At 48.7% G+C, this 9538-nt stretch overlaps 1 protein-coding gene across 1 annotated transcript; it reads right to left on the bottom strand.

The window, feature by feature from the left end:
* Window positions 1–4425: 4425 nt before the first annotated feature.
* On the bottom strand, window positions 4426–8533 carry PPIA (peptidylprolyl isomerase A). Its single transcript, XM_015814562.1, has 5 exons — window positions 8327–8533; window positions 5496–5526; window positions 5323–5411; window positions 4927–5099; window positions 4426–4718 (listed from the first exon to the last, which is right to left on the bottom strand). The coding sequence occupies exons 1-5, from the start codon at window positions 8393–8395 to the stop codon at window positions 4583–4585; spliced, it is 498 nt and encodes a 165-aa protein (XP_015670048.1). The 5' UTR covers window positions 8396–8533; the 3' UTR covers window positions 4426–4582.
* Between the last annotated feature and the right edge of the window lie 1005 nt (window positions 8534–9538).

A 9538-nucleotide genomic window follows, 5' to 3' on the forward strand; every position in this document is an offset into this window, starting at 1 on the left:
AGAGCGGGAAGGGGGGAGAAATTCCCCCCCCCCCGCCGCCCCAAACCGCCAGTCGAAGGGTGGGTTATCTCCTTGTCCACAAACGCCAGGAAAGATGTCGTTTTTTGGTACCAAACTCGCAAGCGCCGTCCTTGCCTTCCCAAGGCCGCTAGGGGGCGCGCCGGGAGCGATCCCGTTGCGGGCGGGCGCTGCGGCGAGATGGAAGGCTGGGCGGCAACCGCGACTGGCTCGGAAACAGGCGGGAAGAAGGGCGCTGTAGATTTCCACTGCCCCGCTTGGGCTGGGTTCTCTCCCCGCGGGGCGAGCTCGGCCTTCCCCGCCCACAGGCTCGAGTGAGTCAGCAGGGAGCCGGGCTGCGTCTCCCCTGCCCACGGGCTGGCTTTGCTCGGTTGCTGCAAGGAAGGGCGTGGGGCGCGGCCGCAAGAAGCTCGAGCTGCAGAGCTCGCCCCGCTTTTGCAAGCCGGGGTTCGGGCTCGTCCGGACACGCCCTGGCCCGGACACACACCCCCCCCAGCGAGGCAGGGCCGCCCCGAAAGCCAACCTGGGTTGGGGGGTTCCGACGAGGGCCGCGGAGAGGCGGGCGACGGACACCCCTGCCTCTTCTCCACCCCCACCCCCCGTCGCCTCCCGGCTGGTGTTGCATTGCGGCGGTTTCAGCCGCGCGGGCGCGAAACGAGCGGGGCTGCTCCCGAGCCGGCGGGAGAAACGGGGGGCCAGCGCTGTGTTGCCGCAAGAGCATTCCAGGGATCCGGCGGGAAAGGGGGGTCTCCACCGGGACCCGGCCTGCCTGCCTGCCTGCGGGAATTCTTAAGGAATCCTTTGCAACAGGGGGAAAAAACTGCTCTTCCGTGGAGGAGAACGCTGTTTAGGGCCGTCTGCGCTCTGCTTCCGTTTCATTTGCGTCCCACGGAGGCCGGTGTGATGGGACTACAGTTCCTCTCGGCGCGGCCGTGCTGGCTGGGGATGATGGTTCCCTTCTAGGGTTGCCAGGTCTGCTTCCAAAAAATATTGGACAAGCGGGGGGGGGGGGGTGTTAAGTAGTAAAAAAAAGTAGACCGTACAGCTTTAGATTAGGTACCATTTCATCATAAAGCTTTTAAATAAAAAAAACATCCACTATTTTGTGGAAAAAAAAATAGGGAACATTATGTGAAAAAAGTGGACTGTCCGCTCAAATAGTGGACACCTGGCAACCCTATAAATCGCTTCCGATTTGGAGTTAACGAATAAGCCGTTTGAAATATGGGGTGATGTGACGGGCACGGAACCGTTTGCTGACCTTACTCCAGTATCAAAAGATACTGGACCATTTCTGATGGACAAACTAAGGGGGGGGGAACCATGCCATTTTGCTAGGTTGGGTAGATTTGCTTCCCGCGTAGTTGTTTTCTTCTGGAATGCGCGATTCGCCCTCCTTGCTGTGTTCTTTCCACTCCAGCAGTAGCCACGAGAAGCATAGAATTGCACTAGGTCTTAACTGGGAAACTGTAGCTCTTTCTCACGTGCTGCCGGTCAATATAGCTGTGATGATGTGGAGCCTTCAACCTTCCTTAGGGATTTTCAAGTTACCGTCTGATCCCGGTTGAGGGGACATAAAGGTAGATCTCTCTCCTGGAGACCTTCATAAATGCTTTAAAGCAGGGGTAGTCAACCGTGGCTCTTTTATGACTTGTGGACTTCAACTCCCAGAATTCCTGAGCCAGCTAAGCTGGCTCAGGAATTCTGGGAGTTGAAGTCCACGAGTCATAAAAGAGCCACCGTTGACTACCCCTGCTTTAAATGCAAAGTCCTTCCAAACGTCGCAAGGCTGGATTGCCGCGTTCTGAGAATTCTGTGCTATCTTCACCCCAGAACCCCTCTGTTATTTATTTTTATTTGTTATATTTATTTATCGCCTGTCTCACGTGGAGCTACTCTAGGCGGCTTACAACAATAAAAAGAAGAGTGTAAACAAAGTAAAACAGAACAATAAAATAATGGAGTAAAACATGAGAATACATCAACGTAACAAAAAGGTTAATTACAAGCCTGGAAGGACCCAGTGGCTGCATTGTTTTGGATTTTGGATTGACAGTTTTAAGCCTGCAAGAACTGACCTGCCAGAGGATCAAATGAAGAAGGCTCAGATCTAAAGAGAGGGTCTACAACAACTTACTTGCAGCCAACTCATAATGAGACAAGAGTTGCACTAATATCAAAGAAATAATCCATTAAAGGAAGGATGCTAGAGGAACAAAATTAAATGTGAATGACAAAAATTAAAATGTTTTAAATTATTTTAAATAATTAAATTGAATTGTTAAAATTGTCCGTGAGTTGTCCCATGGAAGTTGGCCATGGCAAATTGGTTGCAATAAGTTGTCCCATTCCACCAAAGAGGAAAGTTGTCTTCTTAATTTTCAAAGAAAATTAAGATTGCATCTGTCTAGGTCAGGGAGACAACTACTTTATGAGAACTAGAGAATTGAAGGGCTCTATGTTCAAGCATTTTTGAACAGTGTGTGTTAAGGGTCTGTTACTTGGCTTTACAATTAGTTGATTAATCATCACTGCTGTTCAAATTCATTTAATGGATGATTTATTGTTTTGTTTTATACTTTTAGAACTGTAAGCTGCCCAGCCACTTGGTTGAGTTGGGTGGCTATAGAAATTGAATAAAATTCTGAATGGCATTTGAGACTGAAATACAGGATTTTTTTGTCATTTACAGTATTAAGAGTTGAGGGTTCATATGCAGCTAGTTCTCTAAAATAGCCTAGATAGTACTTCTAGGCAACTTTGCATTTTAATTTGTTTTGAGAGTGAGATTTTTTCCAAACAGCGTATGGAATATAGGTATCTCCTCATAAACAAATGCAGGAAAAGATGTCATTTTTTGGTACTAAATTTGCAAGTGTTGCCCTTAGCTTTTGAAAGCAAAGAACAAAGTTTTGTGTGAATGTATGTCACATTCCTAAAGTTAACATTTCTTGATCTTGCTTTATAAAACTCAAGTTAAGCTACAAATCTTATCTAATGGCATTTGTTAATGGAAAGAGTTTAAACGAATCTCACGGTATTCCTCTTGGTATGGGAAGATCTCAAATCTTCTGAACTTCATCATGGACAGGAAATATTGAACCTTATCACAATGCAAGACAAAAAAAAATGAACTTCCAACCCTGCATTTTTCAATGAAACTCTATGTTGGCACATCTAAACAATCCATTAAGACCACTAGCAAAACCTCTGCCTATTGAGAGCATCACCATGTCCTATAAGATTATAATGGAAAATGTGAAATGCACTAATTTGCACATTATAGAGGAGCTTTTTTGAACTGAAAAAAAAAATGCTGTATAAGATCCTTTGGACATTTAACTGGGAACGCATCTGAACTTTGCACTATTCTTAGGACTGCATTGCTGGACATGCTGCCCTATCAAGAGTTTATTCTGGCGTAGCAAAATTGGATGCCATCCAATAAATTTAACAAGGCACCGACAGGGCCAAGAGGACCTCAATGGAACACAGCTAATTAACCAGTCCTGTTAAGCTGATAGCCAGTTATGAAACCAGCTTTTGGAAGTTAAATGCCAAAGTCATCCAGATTTTATTCCATGGTGTACTTTTATCTTTTATGACGAGTCATCAGTTGTTACTCCTGCCAATGCTTTACAATCCTTAGAAGACAGATCTGATAACAATGTCAACCAGGCAAAAAATTGTAGACTGGATGTGTGGGGAACATGGCAAATATGCAAGTGCTGGGTTAGTGACCCCTACTGTAGGAAGGTGGCCTGATAGTTATTGCAGAATAACAAAATGTGGCAACCAGGGAAAGAAGCCAGCAGTATTTGCACCTACAATCCCCAGCAAAAAAAAAAAATCATTTGAAGCCAATCACTTGCCAAGCTACTGATCTGAGATCCAGCAAATCCACTGATGGATACTTTATGAGGAAGAGTTTGAACACATTTGCACTAGTAAAGTTTTTCATCTGCTTATTGAATACATCAAACTTTTGGGACAGCACGGTTTCAACCTTAATTCTTTTTAATTTTTTCTAAGCTATGTAGCTTAGCCAGCCTAATTACAGGAGTGCAGCCCATTTCATGATGCCTTTCCCAACTGTGAATTGGAATCTCCCACAGCCAGTATTTTAAATCAGTTCAAATCAATTTCACTTGTTTGTGTATCCAAGGATTTGCTTCAGCAAACTGACCCTAACCACTCTATAGTCATGTGGGGGGTTAGAAGCCCTCCAGAATACCAGGAATAAAACTGCATTTTATCTCTTCTTACTGCCCAACTTATAGCCCATCCCAAACACCTGTAGTATTTTTGTTATGCCCTCGGCATAATTCATCAGATTTGATGCAGTGAGCTTTGCCTGCAGGAAGAAAACACAAAACCAGCCACCTGGTTTAACTTTGTTTTATTTCATTTTGAAAACAAATTTGTCTTCAGTCCAGCTGGACTTGTGAGGGAGCAGAAATCGAAACCCAATAGAAACGCAGCAGTAAGTCAGGAGCATAAAGATTCAGAGGGGACTAACCCCAGCTACAGAAGGAATGGTCGATTGGTTAAGACAACAAGAATGTTATTTCATATCTCCGCAATCAGAGATGATGATCTTCTTGCTTGGTTTGCCATTCTTTGAGCCAAAACTCTCCATTTTCCTCACAATGTCCATTCCCTCTCTGACTTGGCCAAAGACCACGTGTTTCCCATCCAACCTAAGGAAGTAGAAATGAATACTATGGTGAATACAACCTGCAATTCCACAAACAAACGTCCCATCTGCATTCAGAGCATAGCAGTAGCTATTTTGGCAGGAATTACACTGATTGGTTACTTATGCAATGTCAGACAAGGCTCTCTACTCCAGGATTGTTGCTTAAACGTCAAGTGAACCAATTCAATCTCAAGCCAAGGATTACTTACCATTCAGTTTTCTCAGTGCAGATGAAGAACTGAGACCCATTTGTATTGGGACCAGCATTCGCCATAGATAAAATGCCAGGGCCTGTGTGCTTGAGAATGAAGTTCTCATCGGCAAACTTCTCGCCATAAATAGATTTACCGCCTGTTCCATTATGGCGGGTAAAGTCACCACCCTGCAGAAACACATCCCAAGTGCAGCTGAAACATCAATTTAGTCAGGCTTTCCCCCATCATATTTTTCATCACCTCCAGCCAAGATGACTAGGTGAAAACACAGTAGACTGCTTGCTACATTAATATGCAATGGTTCTTTTAGCAATTGCAATAATTCTAAGGCTTCTTAAGCAACTAAGAATATATGATTACAACACGTGCTAAATTGATGGAGCTATATACCTGACACATGAATCCAGGAATGACTCTGTGAAAGCATGATCCCTTGTAACCGAAACCTTTCTCTCCAGTGCTCAACACACGGAAATTTTCTAAAAAGAGATTGCAGCATTTGTTTAGATCTTTGACAAGGTATAAATTTGAACACGTTAATAAATGTTTCTAACTTTACCAACCTGCTGTCTTTGGAACTGTGTCTGCAAACAGCTGTAGAACAAAAGTGAGACAATAGTTAATGCAATACATTGTTACACTAATGTGCATATATTTCTCCAACTAATCACACAAAAAATATTCTCTCCATTAAGTAATCTTAAATACTTTGCACTAAAGAACTGTAATCAATAGTACCAAAGCATATAATATTGGCACAATTCACTTAGTCAGATTGAGAGATACCTGCAAATGGTTTACTGGCCTACCAGAAAATAGACCAGTCTCATCTTTTATTAAAACAGACATGTAAGTTTTCACGTTTATGTATTCTTTAGGTTTAACATAGGTTGGTAAAGAAAGTAGATGGTCCGAAGTCCGTCCATGGTTCTTCTTTGATATACCACGAACACTTTAAGATTAGTCTAACAGTTGGCATCATTATGTCTGAAAACGAGTCTATGCGTTAAAAGAAATCGTTAAGGTATTGCAAAACCTAAATGTCCTTCCCACTCGAAATCTTTGGAGGTCGTAAGTTTTCAGCATACAAAGATTTTATTCTGAGCAACTCGCTGGAGAGGAGCTTTCTTAACAGAGGGCAAATGTTGCATGCACGACTGTTTTTTTTTCCCTTTACAAGTTATCTAGAATTTCTCTCTTCATACCTGGCTTTTTAATCACACAAATGTAAAGGGAACCCAACTAGAACTGCTCCAGCAACCGACTGAGGATTCTCCCCTTAACAAGGAAGCAAACCTTCCAAGCCACAGCAGTTAACTCAAGCTCACCCATCTCCATTCATCTAGATCAGGGGTAGGCAACCTTGGCTCTTTTATGACTCGTGGACTTCAACTCCCAGAATTCCTGAGCCAGCATGGCTCAGCTTGGAAACCTCTCCCTTTCCCCTCAGCACGGCTGGCTCAGGAATTCTGGGAGTTGAAGTCCACGAGTCATAAAAGAGCCAAGGTTGCCTACCCCTGATCTAGATATACGGAATTCTGTATAGAGCTGGGTCAGTCTATGAATTCCCTTCCACCAGCTTTTATTTTGGTCGCTTGCTCTTGGCTTTCCCCGTACAAAAATGTAGACACGAAGTGGGCTCCGTGTCTGTCTCTGCCAATATCTTAAGATCTGCACCCATAGCGCTTCGGAGACGAGCCTCCTGGCTCCTTTTGGGCGGGGAGAGCGAAGGAGCAAGCTTTACCCTTTTAAAGGATCCCATGGGGAAGGAAGTGCCTTTTTTCTTCTTCTGCAACAGGGGGGGGGGAAAAAGCGATTAAGACAGGCGAAAGCAGCCGCCCTCCCCTCCCCTACCGTGGGCGCTCCCTTCCCTCGCAGCAGGGAGGGTGGGGCGCAGGGCAGGCGCAGCTGGGACCGTGCAGGAGCAGAGAAGGAAATCCCAAACGGAAGAGGGGAAGGAGGATCCTGCGCCCTCCCCTCCGAAAAGTCCCGCCGAGCTTCCTTTCCGGAGCGCGGGGGAAGGAAGAGGAAGGCAGCCGCAGCAAGAAGCGGGCGGGCAGCTTCGCGCTTCCCTCGGGCGGGCGGGCGGCGGCCACGTGGAGGCGGCAGCGGCAGCGACGTGCGCGCTCCCGCTCGCTGGCTCGCGCGCGCGCCCTTCCTCCCCACCACCCAGGTGCGCGCGCAGCCCCTCCGGCGCGGCAGCGAGGCGGCTGCCTTTCTCTCTCTCTCTCTCTCTCTCTCCCCCCCCNTGGCCCCCTCATGACTCGTGGACTTCAACTCCCAGAATTCCTGAGCCAGCATGGGGGAACTATGGCCCCCTCATGACTCGTGGACTTCAACTCCCAGAATTCCTGAGCCAGCATGGCTCAGCTTGGAAACCTCTCCCTTTCCCCTCAGCATGGCTGGCTCAGGAATTCTGGGAGTTGAAGTCCACGAGTCATAAAAGAGCCAAGGTTGGCTACTACCCCTGATCTAGATATACGGAATTCTGTATACAGCTGGGTCAGTCTTATGAATTCCCTTCCGCCAGCTTTTATTTTGGTCGCTTGCTCTTGTGCTTTCCCCGTACAAAAAGTGGGCTCCGTGTCTGTCTCTGCCAATATCTAAGATCTGCACCCATAGCGCTTCGGAGACGAGCCTCCTGGCTCCTTTTTGGGCGGGGAGAGCGAAGGGGCAAGCTTTACCCTTTTTAAAGGATCCCATGGGGAAGGAAGTGCCTTTTTTTTTCTTCTGCAACGGGGGGGGGGGGAAGCGATGAAGACAGGCGAAAGCAGCCGCCCTCCCCTCCCCTCCCGCACCGCGGGCGCTCCCTTCCCTCGCAGCAGGGAGGGTGGGGCGCCGGGCAGGCGCAGCTGGGACCGTGCAGGAGCAGAGAAGGAAATCCCAAACGGAAGAGGGGAAGGAGGATCGCGCGCCCTTCCCCCCCCCCCGAAAAATCCCGCCGAGCTTCCTTTCCGGAGCGCGGGGGGGGGGGAAGGAAGAGGAAGGCGGCCGCAGTAAGAGGCGGGCGGGCAGCTTCGCGCTTCCCTCGGGCGGGCGGGCGGCGGCCACGTGGAGGTGGAGGCGGCGGCAGCGACGTGCGCGCTCCCGCTGGCTGGCTCGCGCCCGCGCGCCCTTCCTCCCCACCACCCAGGTGCGCGCGCAGCCCCTCCGGCGCGGCAGCGAGGCGGCTGCCTTTCTCTCTCTCTCTCTCTCTCTCTCCCCCCCCCGCCTCGCGCGCCCGTTTCTGCTTCCTTCCCCCCCCCTCCCGCTGCATTCAGCGCAATCCCAAAATGGCCCCCGCGCTCCCACCCCGACAGGAAATGGCGGCGCGTCCGCCTCAGAACCGGGCTTTTCCCACCGAGATGGTCCTTTTTCCGTTTTTTTCCCCTGCCCCCCCCCGCCGCCTCCGTACCTCGAGGGTGATGCGCCCGAGGTTCTGTCCGTCGGCGGCGACATCGAAAAACACGAGAGGGTTAGGCATAGCTGGGGGAGAGGACGCACCGCGCGAGCGAAATGTAAAAGTTTAAAATAAAAAAAAAAAGAGAGCGCGGCACCAGCCACAGACAAGGAGCAGCAACCACAGCTCCACACCAGCGAGCGCGGCGCAGCGGGAAGGAAAGCGGCTTGTTCGCAGCCCTTATATAGACGACGTCCCCCCCCCCTCCGTTCGGACTTTCCCTCACGCGACCTTCCGCCAATCACAGCAAGGGCAGGTTGGCGAAGTGAAAGGAGCGCCGGCTAATCCGGGCGCTCCCTGGCGGGCAAAGGCGGGCTCGGCGCGTCCCGCGCCTCGGTGTAGGGGCGTGGCCTTAACGAGAGGCGGGAACCGAAGGAAGGTAGGCATGTGGCGCATGCGCGCTATTAGGCTGCGTTGAGTAAAGGGAAAGGATGGCTGGAGGAAGGAGGGGCCGCAGGCGGTGCGGGGGGGGCGCTCCTTAAAATTATTCCATGAAGGAATTGCTTATTTGCCATTAATTTCATTACTTTTTTTTTTTAAATTGAGCGCGCATCCATTGGCTCTGAAAAAGAACTCGGGCTGGGCTGGGCACACGAGTTGCAACCCAAATGGGGACATGCCCTGCAGGGGAGGAGGCAGGCATGAAAAGCAAATTTTTAATTAGGAAACGAGGGCGAGGAACCCGCGAGGATTTGGGAACTGCAACCAGGCCTTGGAAAGCAGCCTCCCTGCCGAATCCAAGCCAAGGGAGCTGATTTGCTGCTGCTTTTATTTGATACCACCCCTTTTTTGTTTAAGGGACTCTTTTTTTTTAAATCCCATTAACTACCTTGTGGAGTAGGGTTCAGTCGAGGAACTAGCCCCAATTGCACCCAAGCCCTTGGTGCAAAATTAATGATTAGTGCAAAACAATGGAGTCAGGATTTGATTCAGATTGACTGCCATGGCACACTGATACTGGCTGGCTTCGATTCCATTGTTTGAGGTGGGGCGATGTGTCTCCTTAATAAAATAATAATTAAAGTTCCCATTCTCCAGGTTAAGCCTCAAGAGTTGCCAAATCTCACAGTGAATGTGGCTGTTTTACAACACCACTCTGGCTGGTCTAGGATTTTTCCCCCCTAATAAGTAATCTTTAAACTTTGCATTGCAATCTAATAAAGAATC

Source organism: Protobothrops mucrosquamatus, unplaced genomic scaffold (genome assembly GCF_001527695.2).
Source record: "Protobothrops mucrosquamatus isolate PMUCROS unplaced genomic scaffold, P.Mucros_1.0 scaffold262, whole genome shotgun sequence".
Lineage (NCBI taxonomy): Eukaryota > Metazoa > Chordata > Lepidosauria > Squamata > Viperidae > Protobothrops > Protobothrops mucrosquamatus.